The 18,266-nt window shown below is 46.4% G+C and overlaps 6 protein-coding genes across 8 annotated transcripts; 4 read left to right on the forward strand and 2 right to left on the reverse strand.

Annotated features, from left to right (window-relative positions):
* The first annotated feature begins 376 nt into the window (after window positions 1–376).
* On the forward strand, window positions 377–7,410 carry Mur2B (Mucin related 2B). Of its 2 annotated transcripts, none has more exons than XM_064691828.1 (7): window positions 377–877; window positions 937–1,050; window positions 1,110–1,480; window positions 1,538–1,967; window positions 2,037–5,001; window positions 5,107–7,071; window positions 7,149–7,410. In XM_064691828.1, the coding sequence occupies exons 1-7, from the start codon at window positions 584–586 to the stop codon at window positions 7,280–7,282; spliced, it is 6,273 nt and encodes a 2,090-aa protein (XP_064547898.1). In that variant the 5' UTR covers window positions 377–583; the 3' UTR covers window positions 7,283–7,410. The 2 variants fall into 2 exon arrangements, with proteins under 2 accessions (XP_064547898.1, XP_064547899.1); XM_064691829.1 differs by having other exon boundaries at window positions 6,940–7,071.
* Window positions 7,068–9,483, reverse strand: LOC135434992 (probable serine/threonine-protein kinase yakA). The gene is made up of 2 exons (XM_064691832.1): window positions 9,223–9,483; window positions 7,068–9,154 (listed from the first exon to the last, which is right to left on the reverse strand). Exons 1-2 carry the CDS (start codon window positions 9,380–9,382, stop codon window positions 7,743–7,745), a joined length of 1,572 nt encoding a protein of 523 aa, XP_064547902.1. The 5' UTR covers window positions 9,383–9,483; the 3' UTR covers window positions 7,068–7,742.
* A 153-nt stretch (window positions 9,484–9,636) lies between these two features.
* Fpps (Farnesyl pyrophosphate synthase) lies at window positions 9,637–12,556 on the forward strand. The gene is made up of 6 exons (XM_064691834.1): window positions 9,637–10,026; window positions 10,611–10,705; window positions 10,788–10,999; window positions 11,059–11,420; window positions 11,480–11,706; window positions 11,764–12,556. The coding sequence occupies exons 1-6, from the start codon at window positions 9,857–9,859 to the stop codon at window positions 11,943–11,945; spliced, it is 1,248 nt and encodes a 415-aa protein (XP_064547904.1). The 5' UTR covers window positions 9,637–9,856; the 3' UTR covers window positions 11,946–12,556.
* LOC135434991 (CWF19-like protein 1 homolog) lies at window positions 12,038–14,166 on the reverse strand. Of its 2 annotated transcripts, XM_064691831.1 has the most exons (8): window positions 14,119–14,166; window positions 13,884–14,050; window positions 13,494–13,816; window positions 13,117–13,434; window positions 12,944–13,052; window positions 12,558–12,886; window positions 12,328–12,485; window positions 12,038–12,267 (listed from the first exon to the last, which is right to left on the reverse strand). In XM_064691831.1, the coding sequence occupies exons 1-8, from the start codon at window positions 14,136–14,138 to the stop codon at window positions 12,126–12,128; spliced, it is 1,566 nt and encodes a 521-aa protein (XP_064547901.1). In that variant the 5' UTR covers window positions 14,139–14,166; the 3' UTR covers window positions 12,038–12,125. The 2 variants fall into 2 exon arrangements, with proteins under 2 accessions (XP_064547901.1, XP_064547900.1); XM_064691830.1 differs by having other exon boundaries at window positions 12,038–12,485.
* Window positions 14,167–14,746: 580 nt separating this feature from the next.
* Obp47b (Odorant-binding protein 47b) lies at window positions 14,747–15,430 on the forward strand. The gene is made up of 3 exons (XM_064691872.1): window positions 14,747–14,851; window positions 14,907–15,029; window positions 15,086–15,430. Exons 1-3 carry the CDS (start codon window positions 14,747–14,749, stop codon window positions 15,428–15,430), a joined length of 573 nt encoding a protein of 190 aa, XP_064547942.1.
* A 154-nt stretch (window positions 15,431–15,584) lies between these two features.
* Window positions 15,585–18,099, forward strand: dgt5 (dim gamma-tubulin 5). Its single transcript, XM_064691963.1, has 5 exons — window positions 15,585–15,764; window positions 15,826–16,103; window positions 16,159–17,419; window positions 17,488–17,675; window positions 17,753–18,099. The coding sequence occupies exons 1-5, from the start codon at window positions 15,670–15,672 to the stop codon at window positions 18,013–18,015; spliced, it is 2,085 nt and encodes a 694-aa protein (XP_064548033.1). The 5' UTR covers window positions 15,585–15,669; the 3' UTR covers window positions 18,016–18,099.
* Window positions 18,100–18,266: the final 167 nt, after the last annotated feature.

Below are 18,266 nucleotides of genomic sequence, written 5' to 3' on the forward strand. Positions count from 1 at the left end.
CAAATTGCCGCAACGGAAGCCAAAGCCAGCGGCAAGTGCCATCTCACTCTGGGCCATTAGTACGGGTCTTGGGTCATGTATTTTGGGGTGTTGCGCTGTGACCGCTGCAGCTTTTGCAGCTTCTCTTCCGGTGTCACAACGCACGTGGCGTGCGCTCATGAATTGGCTTAGACGAAGTGAGCAAATGATTTTGTTGTTTTTTTTTCTTTTTTATTACAGCGACTGCGACAGCAACTGCAGCGGCGACTGCGTCTAGTTCTTATACATAAATCACGCATCAGCACAATTGGCATTTCAATTATGCAACATTCTTGGAGCCAAGAAAGTGCATTTATACGCCGCGTACCCGCCGTAAACGACAAGTAAGAAACGAAGCGCGAACGCGATCGCAGCAAAGGACACACACGCCTAAGACACGGGCCAGAAAGTGCGTCAAGCCAAGTGCCTAACTAATGTGCTCCCAAACAAAGTGAAACCGAAACCGAACCCGAAACCGAGTGCCCAAATCAAATAAAAATATATATACAGATCGATTGATAAATTGCGTGACCCTCAAGTGTCTAGGTGTCTAGTGGGGATTAGGATGACGAACTGCATCTGGCTGCTGGCGCTTGTGGTCGCCATTAATGCCCGCTCGCTGCACGTGCCGCATGGATACGGAGGTGGCTTGCCACCGCCGCCGCCCCCTCCACCCCATCTGCTGCCCAATCCCTACTATGCACAGCCGTACGGCTACGCAGCTGCGGCGGCCTACGGCTATGGCTATCAGCCGCAGCCGCAACCGATCATCTACAGTCCGCCCGGCAGCTACTATGACAGAATGTACGGCATACGCAAGCCCCTGCCCGGCGGTGGCAATCCCGTAGCTGTGGACTATGTAGGTTTACAAAATCTAAACGAGTTCAGAGAGTTCATTTTTGTTTTTCCTTTCTCAAGAACAATCGCTGCTCGAGGAATTACGTGGGCATCAAGCCGCATCCGGATCAGCAGCAATACTATTACGTTTGCCGGCCCAACTGTGTGATCTTCAGCAAATGCCCCAACTTGGAGGTAAGCCACAGCTCAAGCTCAAGCCAATGGTGTACTTTACGGCCTTTTCGCCCGCCCAGAAATTCAGTTCCAGCACGGGTCGTTGCGTGGAGCGCGTGCATCCCGACTATCCGCCCATTTGCCAGAAGGAGGGTCGTTTCCCCTACCACCACGACTGCAAGATCTACTACAAATGCGATGAGCATTTGATGCCGCATTTGTACAGCTGCCCCTCGGGCACCATATTCTCACCACTGGAAAGCAAATGCATATCCGGCGATGAGTGTCCTTCGACGGAGATCTCCAACAGCGGCAGCTATATGCCAGAGAACTGTGAGCTCAAGTTTCCCGAGTGCACGGCGGAGGGCACCTTTAGATCGCCCAAGGACTGCGCCTTGTACTACACCTGCAAGCTGCAGGCCAGCGGAAACTATCTGCAAACGCGTTTCAAGTAGGTCACCGAACACGGAACTAAGATCCATTCAAACTAACAAATTTCCTTCCATAGATGTCCTGGCAGCAACAGCTTCGATCAGAAACGCAAAATGTGCCGACCGCATCGTGAAGTCGACTGCCACGCCTACTTGCCCATCGCAGACCTGGCCTACGCTCCAATGACACCCTTCTATCCGTATGTCTCCGAGGCGGACTTTGACACAGCGCCAGAGGAAAAGGTACCAGAGCAGCCAGAAGCCACCGCTTTGACCACGGACTCTAAAGTGGGCAGCATTCGAGAGCCTGAAGAAACCGTTGTTGTTATACTGCCCAAGACGACAACGACAACAACAGTTGCGACTCCTCCCAAAAATCGAGACTATCCGTCTTATCCTTCGTATCCTTCTTACCCCTCGTATCCTTCCTACCCCACCTATAACTATGACGCCCCGCAGTTCGACTCTGAAGCGCTTGTCAAGGAGAATCAAGAGCTGGAACCACCTGTAAATATATTTATTTTACCAACAACTCCGAAATATTCATATAATAAGCACTCCTATTCCGCCTATCAGTCAACCGAATCTTCCGAAGTTCCGACCACAACTCCGAGCCCAACTGTCACAAGTACAAAAGCCCCGACGGCGGCACATGCACCTGCCTTCAAAACTTTGTTGCAGGAAAAAATTGTTATACTACCACCGAAATGTCAAACCACCGGCAAACCGACCACTGAGGCACCCATTACCACCAGCCTCAAGACGACTGCAGCTACCAGGTCAACAGCAACTAGCAATCCCACAACAACTGCAAAACCAACAACTACGACTCTGAAGCCTACAACATCTACAGACACAACGGCTAGACCAACAACAACACCCAAGGCAACAACAGCTAGCACTCCCACAACTCCGAAACTAGCCACTACAACTCGTCAGCCAACAACAACAAGCACACCGAAAGTAACAGCAAGTAGACCAACAACAACGACTCCCAAGCCAACAACAACTAGAGCCCAAACAACTCTAAAAACAACCATTACAACTAAGCCAACAACAACTAAGTTACCTACAACAACTCCGAAAGTAACAACTACTGAACAGACTTCAACAACTCCCAAGCCAACAACAACTAGAGCCCCAACAACTCTAAAAACAACCATTACAACTAAGCCAACAACAACTAGATTACCTACAACAACTCCGAAAATAACAACTTCTGGACCAATTTCAACAACATCTAAACCAACAACTGCTAGGACACCCACAACCCTAAAAACAACCATTACAACTAAGCCAACAACAACTAAATTACCTACAACAACTCCGAAAATAACAACTTCTGGACCAATTTCAACAACTTCTAAACCAACAACAACTAGGACACCCACAACCCTAAAAACAACCATAACAAGTAAACCCACAACAACTAAATTATCTACAAATCCGACAGTAACAACCACTAGAGCAACTCCTAAACCAACAACAACTAGAGGCCCCACAACTCTGATAACAACTAATTCAACTAAGCCAACAACAACTAAATTAACTACTAGACCAAGCACGATAACAACTTCTAAGCTGACGACAACTAACACGGCAACATCGACTCCAAAACCATCCACTTTAACTCCTAAACCAACAACAACAACCAGCCCTCCAAGAACGACAACTACCATAACAACTGCCAAACCAACCACATCTGGCACACATTCAACAACATTTAAGCCAATAACTTCAACTACCAAGCCAACAACAACTAGCACTCCCACAACAATATCTAGCACCCCCACGACTCCGAAGCCAACCACAACCCCCAGGCTTACAACTAGCTCGCCGACAACAGCTACCCCTAAGCCCACAACAACAGCTGGACAAACAGCAACAAGCACTCCAACAACATCAAAAACTCCTAATCCAACAACTAGCAGCCCCTCAACGACTCCGAAACCAAGCACTACAACTCCTAAACCAACTTCTGGCACCCCCACGACTCCGAAACCAATCACTACAACTCCTAAATCAACCACTATGACATCCACAACCACTCCGAACCCAACCACAACCCCCAAACCGACAACAACTAACGGCCCGACAACAGCAACCGCTAAGCCAACAACTTCTGGACAAACGGCCACTAGCACTCCAACAACTCCTAAACCAACAACAAATAACCCTACAACGACTCTGAAACCAGCCACGACAACTCCTCAACCAACATCTGGCAGCCCCACGACTTCGAAACCAACCACTTCAACTCCTAAACCATCATCTGGCACCTCCACGACTCCGAAACCAGCCACTTCCACTCCTAAACCAACATCTGGCACCCCCACGACTTCGAAACCAACCACGTCAACTCGTAAACCAACATCTGGCACCCCCACGACTCCGAAACCAGCCACTTCCACTCCTAAACCATCATCTGGCACCCTTTCGACTTCGAAACCAGTCACTACAACTCCTAAGCCAACCACTGTGACATCCACAACCACTCCGAAGCCAAACACAACCTCCAAGCCAACAACAACTTCTGGACAAACGGCCACAAGCACTCCAACAACTCCTAAACCAACAACTAATAACCCCACAACGACTCCGAAACCAGCCACTACAACTCCTCAACCAACATCTGACAGCCCCACGCCTTCGAAACCAACCACTTCAACTCCTAAACCAACATCTGGCACCCCCACGACTCCTAAACCAGCCACTTCCACTCCTAAACCAACATCTGGTACCCTTTCGACTTCGAAACCAGTCACTACAACTCCTAAGCCAACCACTGTGACATCCACAACCACTCCGAAGCCAACCACAACGTCCAAGCCAACATCAACTAGCGCTCCGATAACAGCAACGCCTAAGCCAACAACAACTTCTGGACAAACAACAACAAGCACTGCAAAAACATCAACAACTCCTAAACCAACAACTAGAAGCCCCACAACGACTCTGAAACCGGCCACTACAACTCTTAAACCAACCTCTAATACCCCCACTACTCCGAAACCAACCACTTCAACTCCTAAACCAACCTCTGGCACCTCCACGACTCCGAAACCAGCCAGTACAACTACAAAACCATCCTCTGGCAACCCCACGACTCCGAAACCAACTACTACAACTCCTAAACCAACAACTAATAGCCCCACAACGACTCCGAAACCAGCCACAACTCCTACGCTAACCTCTGATGCCCCCACGACTCCGAAACCAGCCACTACAACTCCTAAGCCAACATCTGGCACCCCCACGACTCCGAAACCAGCAACTACAACTCCTAAACCATCCTCTGGCACCCCCACGACTCCGAAACCAACCACTACAACTCCTAAACCAACCTCTGGCACGCCCACGACTCCGAGACCAACCACCATAACTCCGAAGCCAACAACAACAACACGCACAACAGCTTCAATAGCGACAACGGCCAAACCAACCACCCAGCCGCCAACATTAAGCACAACGACAATACCTGGCCAGGAGACCACCGTGGCAACGACAACCAGCACCAAGCTGCCACCTTGCGCAACTGAAGGTAAGTCCTAAAAATATAAATATAGCATAGTACACTAGCAGCTCTTCGTGAGCTGCTCACACTAAATGAAACACTCAACCACACCCAACCCCAACTGCTTTACAGATTCAAACACATGCACACCACAACAACAACAACAACAACAACAACAACTCAACAACAGCAAAAACACTGAAAGCGAAACACAATTTGCCATAAACAAATCGAGCAGAAATCTATTGCTTGGAGAAAGTGAGCCACAATCCTCGCTGCTGTCACAAAATTTAGTTTCCAGCGAGATTAGCCCAGATTATATGAACGATGAGGCCGCGCCGGAAGAGGAGGGGCATGTTGATAGCACCACAGCCAAGTGGACAACGGAGCGGCCCCTAAAGAAACCCTCAACAATGTCCAGCTTGGCCGCGGCACACATACTCGAAAAGCTATTCAAGGTGATATCGACAACAACCGCAGCGCCCATAACCAGAGTCACCTTTGCCCAAATGGCCAGGCACAATCTGGCCACATCCAAGCCATTCATAGCCGAATCGCTGAGGCAGTCCATCAAGCAGTTGGCGGCGAACAAAGGCGAACCAACAAAGCCAACAAATTCCAGCAAAGATACCGAAGATTCCGAGTACTACGATAGCGAGTATGATACGGATGAGCTGGAGAATGTGCTCGATAAAGATAATCTCAAGAATGCGAAGCTATCTGTGGGCAAGACGCCAACAATCGCTACAACAACAACGACTATGATGCCGACAACTGGCACAAGCTCAGTTGAGAGCACAACCAGACCCATGCCCATTCGCCCAGAGAGCCCAAATGCTGTGATGGATCTGCTGGAAACCAGCTCCAGCGTGCCTGTGCCGGCCATAGTCAATGCCAGCATCTCCAAGGCAAATTTGACTGGCGATGCAGACTACTCCGACAACTATGTGGATTCGGACTATGCCAATGATGAGCCTGTAACTGAGCACGAGGAGACTAAGCTAGATCTAAATGCCCACAAGAACGCGCTTATCCAACTGCTGAAGCAAAAGCTAATCCTGGCAAGCACTACCACAGCGCCCAGCAGCACCACCTCGACGCCCGACTTGGCCACCGATGAGCCCGCTGCAGCTAATGAAATTCCAGTAACGACCCCAGACGTAAGTGCGCCAAAAAGCTTATTGATGAGTCTGCTGAGGCAGAAGCTAAGCCGCATGGCGCTGCTCAAAAAGGCCACAGAGCAAATGGCAACAAGCAGCACCTCAGCACCCGCAAGGAGTACAACTGAAGCCAGCACAACGAGGAGCACAACGACCAGCAGCTTAAGTGCAAACGGTAGCAGCAGCTCGGAATACTATGATGATGAGGATTACGACTATGTTAACGATGCGGAGGCCACGAGCGCTGGCACCAACACAGCGGCAGCAATTAATCAGGATGCACTTAGGCCAGCAACAGCCAAGCGGCACTCCATACACCCATCGCATAGTTTGCACGCACAGAAGCCGGACGAAGCGTCGGCCCAGGTAAGCCGCGACGGGTTAACGAGCGAGGCCAAGACGCGACAAGTAGAAAGATTTGCATTTAAGACACAAAGTGTCCCGCTGCCGGAAGCCGCATTTCTTAGGCAATCGGCCAATGAGGTTAGCGAAAGATCAAAGCATAAATCAAAGAGTGAGGCAGACGACACCAAGACACGCACAAAAAATACACGCAGAGAAATACAACAGTCGCTACCAAACAACAGCACAATAAAACCAACTACAACAACAACAACAACAAGCACAACAATTGCTCCAACAAGCAACACACAGTCAAGAGCAGCTGCAGCAGCCACACGCCAAGAGATCCTCACGGTTAACAGGAAGCCGTGGCTGCTGCAATCCCAGAATCAAAGCGTACACCTAGCGCCACTACAAATGGCCAGCCATAACCCAGTGACTCATGCAAATCGTTCATTATTAGAGTATACGACAGACGACTACTCTGCAGACACGGAGAAGGTGCCCGAACTCATACTGAAGGTATATGAGCCCATCGATGTGAAGGTCGTCTTCTGTCCCAGAAATTGCGATGAACAACACGATCATAAATATGGTAAGCACTTAAAATATATATAATAACTAAATGATTGACATAATATTTATATGAAATCTGTTTTACGCACTCACCAGACCCAGCTGATAATTATAAGTCGAATTGTACGAGCGGTTGTGATACGCCCAATCCTAAAACCCATCACAGCGTAGATTTATGGTGGAAGCCGCTTAAGCTCAGCGACACGGCTGGTTTCCAGACAATAACATAGATAGTTGAAGTACTTAATATGGCTATACAACATTAACTACATATTAAACTAAAGCTATATGCAAATATAGACATATATACATATATGTATTCGTGTACACTTTAATAAACATTATGAATAAATTACAACTTTCGTTTTAATTTAACTTAGCAAAAGTATACTAGGTATACCCAGACAAAAGAATCCCTTTCTCAAAAAAAATATATATATATTATAAATTCTATTAAACTTTTAACTTAAAATCAAACTGAATGTTGGTCAATTAAAGTTCATGACTAGCACAGATGGAAAGTGTGGCTTAAACGACTTTTCAAATGCCATGGTGGGTTTACGACCAAACGGACAACTTAAAAAATGTTTTGCATTAACTTAAGGCCTAATGATTAATCTATAATCAACTTAAATTCAAATCTAATCTATACACTATATACAAGCGACCCTTTTAATACTGAACGCCCGCCTAATCGTCAAAGAATAGTATTTCTAATATTCTTTTCTGCACATTTTTTCGACGATCCTTGTTCATTTTAAGCAACTCCGTTGTGACCAGCTCACCCAGCAGATGCTCCGAGGAGCGCTGTATGCTGGGCGGATTTGGAGGCGTTTGGAATTTGCCAAAGTTGGAGGCATGCGAAGAGCCTGCTTGCTGGGGCAGCTGCTGGTAAAGCTGGAAGAGGAAGTCCGTATTCGATGGAAACATGTTTTGATGTTGTTGTTGCTGTTGTTGTTGTTGTTGTTGCTGCTGCTGTTGTTGCTGCTGCTGCTGTTGTTGCTGCTGCTGGTGGAGCTGCTGATTATTGTTATTGCTGTTGTTGCCATTGACAATTCCATTTGCCGTACTGCGCTGCATATTAACCGTATTGTTATAATGATTGTCGTGCTGCAACATGCTCTGTGACTCCTTTAGGTCATTGCTATTGTCATCGGAATCCTCGTCGCTGTCGTGTCCAAAATATCCATTTGCATTGGACATGCTGCCGCCGTTGCTGGAATGTTGGGCATGGCTGGCGCCATTTGAGGTCAGCTGCACGCGCGGCTTCTTTGTGTGATAGTTGCTCGACGTGGAGGAATGCAAATCGTCGTCGTTGGTCTTATGACTAAAGGCATGCGCTTGCATCTGCAAACTGTTGGCAGCAGTTCCCGTCACACTGGATGAGGAATGTACCGCCGGCTGTTGTGCGGCTGGCACAGGCTGTTCCTCTTGCCCGCCAGCCCCTACAATGCCTGTCAACGGCGACGACAGTGGCGATTTCATGGAGGAAGACGTTGATGTGAGGCCGCCCGTGCTGCCGGCGCTATTTTGAGCGGCATTTAAGCCCACGGCGCTGTCGCGATACGGCTCCTGGTAGCCCTGCGAGGAGTCGGCCATGACAGCGGCCACAGCAGCGGCCTGTTGCTGTTGCATTTGTGACTGTGAAATGTGCTGCAGCTGCTGCGATGCCACCGCGGCAGCGAAGTCTCTAAAAATCTCCGCCTCAATCTTGACCTGCCCATTAACGTTCTCCAGCGCCGATGCAGCAGCTGTACTGAGCGCATTCATTGTATGCTTCTGATCCGTCGGCTGCTGATGCTGGTGGTAATGATGATTCTGAGCGGCGCCCGCGCCCGCGAAATGCGACATATTCTTGTGTGAGCTATTTGACTTGGAGTCCACATTATATTCACTGTAATTGGAGCTGTTTGCCGACTGCGGCGAGGTCAGAAAGTTGGGCACATTGCGGTAGGATTTGCGCGGCTGTATGTGCTGGTCCAGAAATTTCATTTTCTCCAAATACGGACGTGACAGGTGCTCGTAAACAGGTGGATCGCCCTGTTTGCGCTGTGACACATATCGCTCGCGCAAATATTTCCAGCGCTTCTTACACGTTTCCACTGTCAAGCAAACAATATTGTTTATCAAGTTTACTTAGCTAATTAACGCAAATTGAGTTGAGACTTACCGTCTGTGCAGAGCTTCAGTGCGATGAGCTGCCAGGCCTCGTCCTTGGTTTCGTACTTGCCGCCGCTGACGCTGCCGTTTAGATAATACTTTTGGCGATTGTAGATGACGCCGTGCTGAGCCACTTCATCAATTAGTTGCTCATCCATCATGATGTACATAAATTACGTGAAAAAATCACGGCTTTTTTTGTTTGCCTGGGCTCCAGTTGTTTCGGCGATTTAGGGATGAGCAACAGCGCTGAGCTACTAATGATAAAAGTATCGAGGGACGCAATAATCGATACGTTATCGTGCAACACTAATGACAGTATATAAACTATGTATTTTCGTTGGTATTTGTAGAAATTTTGATTTACTTTTTCTGATCACTACAACGGTCACACTTACCAGTCGTCCAAATTCTTTCGACTTTCGACAAGAAAACATTGGTGTCAAGTGCGCAATAATTAGACATTTTTTAAAAGAAATCGAATGTAAACTGTAACTTGTTAACGAAATTGCTGCTTTAAATTATTCGAAAACTCACTAGCCGCGCGCTGAATGAAATTAAGAATAGAACATAGACACAGTTGTCGAAATTGTTAAGAAAAACGCCGCATAAATTGAAGTTTGTATAAAATAGTTGAACTTAACATGTTCAAGTTAGCACAGAAGTTGCTGCCACAGCAGCATCAGCGGCTTCTACAATGTTCCGCCGTAATGCGTCGGTTTATTTCCACGAGCGATGAAGTCAAATCTGTAGACACAATAAATGGATTGCCGACGGAATTGGTCAATGAGCAGAAATTAAAGAAGACAACCAGGTTTGTATGAGTTACCGTTACCCCCAGTTGTTTACATTACAAGTCCGCAGGGGGTGTGCCCCTGCTGCTTAAAGTGTGAAAGTGTGCGGTCACGTAGGCCACAAACAGCTGTTGCCGCAGTCTCCAAACAGAGTTTCTAGCATATTCAATTCATTTAAAATGGGGGAGGGGGGAAAAAAAGGTATACTGTTTTTATAGAAATATATGTGACAGGAAGAAGGAAGCATCTCATCATAAAGTATATATTATTGATCAGAACGACGAGCTGAGTCGAACTAGCCAAACTCATTTCAATGGCTGAGATTTAGTATATGTACATATAAAGATCGAACTATGAACACCGAAGTTAATCAAGAAGAAGCAAACCCGTAAAATGCGTAGCAAGCGGCTTGCAGGCGTGTGTGTGTGTGTATGGGTGTGCTTGTGTGTGTGTTTTGTATGTATGCATAGAGGTAAACTAGAATGTTTGTGAGCTTGGAAACTTGGCGCTGGGTTCAGGGTATTTCCTAGTCGGGCACTCCCGACAGCTGCAATCGTACTTGTTAAATAATGAATTTTATTTCTGTTTTGGTTTCTCGTTGCAGAACTTTATCTACACTACAAAATCATTCGGTGCCCATAGCAGCGCGCGTCACAGTCTCAAAAGATGAGAGTCGCGACTTTATGGCCGTGTTTCCTGGTGAGCTGCGCATTTAGTTGTTGTTTAATTAGCATAATAATACTAAACAAATGCATATATGTTTATATTATCATATTCTAAGACGTAGTGCGTGACCTCACAAGCGCGACAAAGGCGTACAATTGCAGCGATGCTGCCAAATGGTTTGCCCAGGTCTTGCAATACAATGTGCCGCGTGGCAAGAAGAACCGTGGCATATTGACGGTGCTCACCTATAAAAACCTGGTGCCCGCCGAGGAATTGACACCGGAGAACATTAAGCTGGCCCAGTATTTGGGCTGGTGCGTGGAAATGGTAAGTCTTAAAGTACGGCAGAGAGTTGAGCATACCCCAGCTATAGTTGTCTCTTGCAGCTCCAAAGTTTCTTTATTATATCGGACGATGTTATGGACAATAGCACAACCAGACGCGGCCAAAAGTGCTGGCACAAGGTGGAGAATGTCGGCCTCACAGCCATCAACGATGCCCTCATGATAGAGAACGCAATGTATGCCATACTCAAGCAACACTTCAGCCACTTGGACTGCTATGTGGCTTTGATGGAGCTGTTCCATGAGATCGCGTACATAACAACCTGTGGACAATCGCTGGACTTGCTCAATTCACACAAACGCGTGTCGGAGTTTACCATGGAAAACTACAAAGCAATTGTCGATAATAAAACTGCCTACTACTCCTTCTACCTGCCCTTTGCACTGGCAATGCATTTAGCCGGGTGCGTGTTGACGATATTTGTATTAAATTTTTTCAATAATAAATGCTTCTTTCTTGCAGCTACAAAGATGCCGAGGCATTTAGACAGTCGAAGACCATTTTGCTTGAAATGGGTCACTTTTTCCAGGTGCAAGACGACTTCCTCGACTGTTTTGGCAATCCAGAGGTCACCGGCAAAATAGGCACCGATATACAGGACAACAAGTGCTCCTGGCTCGCTGTGGTGGCCATGCAGCGCGCCAATGCCGAGCAAAAGCAAATTATGATAGACTGCTATGGACAAAATGGTGTGTAAACGACTATCGAAACGAGTCTGTAACTAACTTCTATTATTATTATTGTAGATCCACTTAAGGTTGAGCGAGTTAAGGAGTTGTATAAGGAGCTCAGCTTGCCCTCTACATATGCCATTTTTGAGGAGGAATCCTACAATATGATCAAAACGCACATACAGCAAACATCTCGGGGCGTGCCGCATCAGACCTTCTTGCAGATACTTAACAAAATCTATCAACGGGACTCGTAAACTTAACAAAATAACATATATTACATACATAATGGGGTGTATGTATGCCTGAAAGTGACTAAAATAATATTGTAGTATAGTATTTGACTGGCTTGTGTGCATCTATGTGTAATTTGGTATATTCAATAAGTACAACAGAGATTTTTTACTGTGCAACTCACGGTTGTTCTTCACTTTTAATCAATCATCTGTAAAATCAAAGGGCGCGAATAGCTTACGAAATTCGTCTACATTAGCTTTCTCCTCCTCATTGTCCAGCAGACAATCCTTCCAGTTAACTTTCTCGTCACAATTTAACAAATTCTCGGAACAGAAAACGTCCCTATAAACAATTAATATTTTTTTAATTTTTTTACTAAAGTATAAAACACATGCTACGAACCTCGCAAAGTGCAGCGGAAAATGTTTCATTTGTCGCGTTATCAATGTGCTGTCATCGGGCAGTTCTGCTAGAAAATATGGACCCATTTCTGGCAACATTTTTGCTGAAGTCAAGGCCGGCAACGTCTCAAATTCGAAATTAAACTCCTCAGCTTTGTCCTAAAAGCAATTAGATACAAATAACGTTATTTTAATTGAAGTATAAATAATAATATAAAGTATGCAGCATACCTCAAAACTGTGTTTTATCTTCCACGAATAGCCCTCCTCAAAGGCCACGGCATCGATAATCAGATGTGAGGTCTTGTAATGTCGCTCAGTAAAGCACACAACTTGTCCCAGACTCTTGAAGAGCTTTCGCAATGCTGTCTTGAATTTATCTAGCTCTTCCCAATCCTCAGTGCTCAACTGTGCTGCGCAGGGTACATGTTTGGTGGACAGTATCAAGACATGATGGCTGTTAATGGGTCCTTTGGCCAATGCCAGATAAAAACGCTCGCCTACTGTGATAATCAGATGTTTCTCCACCTTCTCCGAAGACAAGCAGAACCAGCAATTATCTGAAAGAGTGGGAAACAGTGGTAAATCAATCTAAGTCGGGATTAATATGAACCAACCCTGATCAATCTGCATTATCCGTGGCCGCTTATCACGATTTCCGCCCTCGCTGTGCCGCTTGCGATTGCCGCTCGAGTCCATGTCATAAAAGTACTGTCGACTTTCCGACTAAAACATGCAAAATATTATTTAAGAATATTAATTATAATGTAAGCTTATTGTCTTATCTCACCGTCTCATTTTTGTTTACAATGCCAACCATGTCCAGGCCAATAAAGGGGCAGGGTATTTCGTTGGTCGTCTTCTGCACAAGATCTAGTAGACGCGCTTTATCCACAGGTTTCAGGCTGAGCGCGTATATATATTTGGCCTTTGTGGCGTTGCCGACATCCGCCAGCGAGATAAACCGCGTGCACAGCTCGAACTGCGTGGTCTCATCTTTGGGTATGCGAAACGGCGGACTCTCATAGTAGGTGCCATTGATGGCGCAGAAATGATAACGTGGTTTAATCTCGCGGCACAGAAACGAGATCAACTTGGAAGCCTTTGCCTAGAACATGGATTATAGATCAATTATTAAACAATCTGCAATCTATAGCAGGCACTTACATTCTCCGCTTCCTGCAAGCCGTAGGGCCATTGGGACGTCAGGAGCACATCGACTCCTCTGTAGTCCGTGGCACAGTTTTTTGAGACCAGGCAGGAGTTGCGCACAGCCTGAACATCGGCTTTGTTGAACTCATGCTCGCCAGCCGCATTGCCTGCAGCCTCGACGCCACTTAAATAGGCTATTTTGACACCGCTCGTTAGCGTATAAACTCCACGCTTGCCCAGATAGGTCAGATTCGTGCAGACTTCTCCGTCCACCAAATGCTCGTAGTGCTGCTTGTCCTCCTCCTTATTGGGTCCCAGTATGTAAGTGGGAACCGTTACTGTGGCATGCACAAGTGGTACAAATTACAATTACGTTTATTTAGTTTAGAAACGCAGTCTAATTACTGTGCTTGAATCCGTTTTTGTATGCAATCAGCTCTTCGTTTTGTTTTTCGGCGCCAAAAAAGTCGCCGACACAGCACAAAATCTCAAATGGTCCGGCTTTTTTGTTGACCTGCTCCACTCGGCTGAACAGCTGCTTGAAACGACCGCGCACATCTCCCACAACTAAACTGTAATTGCCATTTTAATTAATTACTTTGTTAAATAGATATAAACGTTTTGTTTATGGCTTATCTACATTTTAGCGTTCACATCCATCTGGTTTCAAGCTTCTTCTTGCTTTAATGCGATAGTTGCATCACGATAGTTGCGCATCTCAAACGGTGGCAAGAACAGCTGATTAGATAACAGCGAATTAACATAGAGTGGAGAGTTCTGTTAAGCTGCAGGATGTAAAAAAAATGTAACCCCAATGACCGTTGGGGATTTAAATTTGAAAATTACCATTAATCATAAACATGTGTAGTTATTTGCACTTATCACCTTCAAAACGTGACACATATGTAAACACAAAAAACGCGGGTAATTGTACTTCCTCTTTTTCAGTTCGAAAATTGCTGTTTAATTGACCAGTTGACTTGATATAGGTTCTATTGAAAACGCATATGTTTAATGAAACTTTAACCTTTTTGGTTTTTTCGATGTCAACGCTCCAAAATATGGTATTAGATATGACATTGGCCCCAAATGGCATCCAATTGCAACAATGAACCCGGGCAAAGTTATTTGTTCTGCGTGGCTGGCGCTATTAACTAGTCTCTAGTCTTTATATTCATATTCTAGCGGGCATATAAAAACGTTTGTTTGTCTAAATAATATTATCAGTTTACCTGGATCATCAGAGAGAAGCATACAACTTGGAAGCAATGTGGAGTAGCAAACATTTTCTGGCTTTTATTCTAGTTGGATTAGCATATGACCCATTTGCACTTGGTCAGAATATTGATTGCCAGAGACCTCCTCAGCTAGTGGTAAGAAAATAAATAAAGTTGTTTGCATATTTTGCTTTATATTCGGCAATAAAAGGATCCCGCTCTTTGTTGTCGAGATGGAGGCCGAGACCAGATCGCCGAGAAATGCGCCGAGCAAGTTATAGGAACAGCAAATGGACAGCAAAATTCTGGACCACCTTCAATTGATGCGGCAACCGTCAGTATGCGAATCCTCAGACTTTGTGATGTCTTACAGTAAAGTTTCATCCACAGTGCCTGGCCGACTGCATCCTAACCACGGCGCAATATAAACAGGAGCCAAAGACGCTCAACCTGGAAGTGGTACGTAAGGATCTGTCCATGAAATTCTCGAATGACACGGCATATGTGGAGGCCATGACAGCCGCGTTTACCAAGTGCGAGCCACAAGCCCAGCGAAGATTGGCGGCGATTCAGCAGTTTAATCCGAAGCAACCCAAGTGCAGTCCTTTTGCGGCTATTGTACTGGGCTGCACGTACATGGAATACTTTAAGAATTGTCCAGCCCAACGCTGGACACAGAGCGCAGAATGTGAGTTGGCTAAGACTTTTGTCACTCAATGCGGCTTGGGTGCTTAATCTGATAAAATGTTATTTAATTATGTTAAGTTCAAATTGCGCTACCATTTAAGTGTGTACATAATAAAGTTTTTAAATTTTGCTAAACGATAACAGCGTTAATCGATAACAGCAATGCAGCTCTGTATTGGCTCGGGCCGACGACACAGCCCTGTCATTGTTTTGCTTAAGTGTATGCGCGTAACTGTGATTGCGCGGCCGCGGCTTTTAAAAACATTTTAGTTTCATTTTGTTTAAATATGGCTTTTGATGAACAGACAAAAGGGTTTCGCGCCTGGGCCACCAGTCTTGGCTGTCCGCCCAGCGCCCTGCCCAGCGAGGAGGCGCTAAAATCGTAAGTTCCAGGATAACGTTCCAAATTTGTATGGTAAACTGCCATTTTTGTTTCTTTTCAGCATATTTAAATCGCGACAAAATCAGCTTTTTGTGCAAATTCAGTCGCGCATTCAACCGCGTCAGCATGTGCAGGCGGTGCGCGAGAATCTGCTCATAGCGCAGGTGGCACAGCACAAGGGGAAGGTGGTGCCCGCCTGTGGGCGCAGCTTTCTGCCGCGCCAGCTGCAAATCCATCTCAAAATGCAGGATCTGCAGAAGGAAAAGGAGAAGTCGGAACTGCGCCTGGCGGAGGCCAAAAAGGAATTTGATAGCCTGGCCGCATCCATTAAAATAAAGAGTAAGTGGAGCACTCGAGGGTGTACATAAACTAATATGCCCTTCTCTTCCCATAGATATACAAACAATCAGCGCCACGCACAAAAAGCAATTGCATCTGTCCAGATGCCATATTCTGCAGCTTAAGCTGGAGTCACTTACTAAAAACTACGAACAGGAGCTGCAAAACAAGGCCCAAATCCTGGCCACAATGCCCGTCAAGCTGAGCAATAAGAATGCAAGTGAAAAGCTTGCCAGGAAGGCCGTGGAGCAGGCGCTCAAGGAACTGGAAAACTTTTACAACATCTGCAATGCCGAGGGCAACAATGGCCAACAGTTGACCGAGGCCAAGCTGCGGCTCTGGTCACAAATGCGCGACATCTTTGCCAATACGCCCAACGTGCTGCTCTTCAATGCGATCATGCGGCTCAAAGAGGAGCAACTGCAGCACGTGATGCAACTGAACAAGAGCAACTATACTCTGGACGCAACGGGCAGCGTGGCGCTATCCAAGCCGCCCTTAGATAACTTTCATGTAAAGCTGCTCAAAACCAAGGCGGAGCTGCTCGGTCTTGTGGCCAAGCATTTGTGCGCTCAGAATGAAGTGGCACAGCTGGAGGAGCGTTTCGCCGCGGCCTACGGCACATTTGTGGACGAGCTGCAGAGGAAGGTGAACAACTTCAATGGCATCACCAGCAGCAGCGGCGACGACGACGACGAGACCAGCGAGGAGATCATCTCCGACTTTATACTACAATATAATATGCGCAATTTTAATCGGGCGCGCAACGATTATCTCACCGAGCAGATCGAGCAGCTGCGCCAGGAGCTGGAGGCGGGCGCTAAGCAGCTGGAAAGTCACGAGCTGCTGCTGGGCTCCATCAAGCAGATGTATGGCGAAATCAATACATCCATCAATCGCATACAGCACGACATGCTGCAGCTGTCGCAGATCAAAGAGAAAATCCTCTACTCGAAGAACATGCTGAAGAACATGCTGGACGACATGCAGGTGGCCACGCACCAACAGAGCTCCAAATCGCATCTGTTTAGCACCAAACTGAAGGTGGGCAACATGTCGTTCATGTCGGGCATAGAGAGCTTCAGTCTGGCCAACGATAGCATGCTCTCCAGCACCAAGCTAGAGATCGACACCAGCCCCATGGACAACACGCTGCGTCGCAGTTTCGATAATACCACACTAATGCCCGGCTGCACTACGTCCACGCCGCTGATGCCACCGGCGAGCGCTGGCTCCTCGCTGCCGTGTCATCTGCTCGAGCTGAACACATTCGCCGAAATGCCGCTGGAGAAATTTAGCTGTGTGCCGCGCGCCTGGTATGGCTTCTCCTATATACATTCAATTTCTGCCTGCCTATTGACCATTTTTGTTTTCGTTCTTGCAGCGCGTTTTTGCTGTCGGCCAATCCGCTCATCGTGGAGTCACAGGAATTGGCCACCACCATGCAATTGGCGCCCGGCCATTTGCTAACGCCTCAGGGCGCTCTGCAGGAAGTACGTAAACGCATTTTGTGGGCGTCGGCAATTGCCGAGCACACGTCTGACATGAAATTGAATTTGGAAACGTTAATTGGTAAGCTCAGCGTCCGCCTTCCTGCTCCTCCTCCTTGTAGCCTCTATTTCATTTCCGCTTCCACTTCACACTCGCAGTTGATCCGCACGATTTGAAGTTGAAGGCGCGTCGCCAGCACGAGGAAATTGTTCAGCTGCTGGATAACATTGAGTCCCTGGGCGAGAAGACGCAGCATCAGCTGCACAGGATCGAGCGCATCTTTCGCTTCATTGTGGACAATCCGATGCGACAGTATGTGCCGCCCACCAAACGCTTTAACAATGCCAACTTTGCGGTCTACGAATCGGAATTCAATCTATATTATCGCATAGCCACAGCGGGCGGTTCCATTAAGTCTTAAGTTAAGAATCATATAAAAGACACCCAGTGCACTCTTGCAATAGATATTATAAAATTAAGTAAATTATATATAATAATAACAAAAGAGATGCCCAGTTTGTTTTCGTAAGAGTTTAAGTTAAGTTTGGGTTTTTTGGTTTTTTACTTATTTTTTTATCGCTTTATTTTAAGTTTTTCTTTTTTTTTTATTACAAAAGTCGCATGATTTTTATTTACACCCGCTCGAAAATGGGCTACAAAAGTTTTGTTCTT

This window comes from Drosophila montana, unplaced genomic scaffold (assembly GCF_035044405.1).
Source record: "Drosophila montana isolate Dmon_TW-CO22-7 unplaced genomic scaffold, ASM3504440v1 contig_3469_1, whole genome shotgun sequence".
In the NCBI taxonomy this organism is placed as follows: Eukaryota; Metazoa; Arthropoda; class Insecta; order Diptera; family Drosophilidae; genus Drosophila; species Drosophila montana.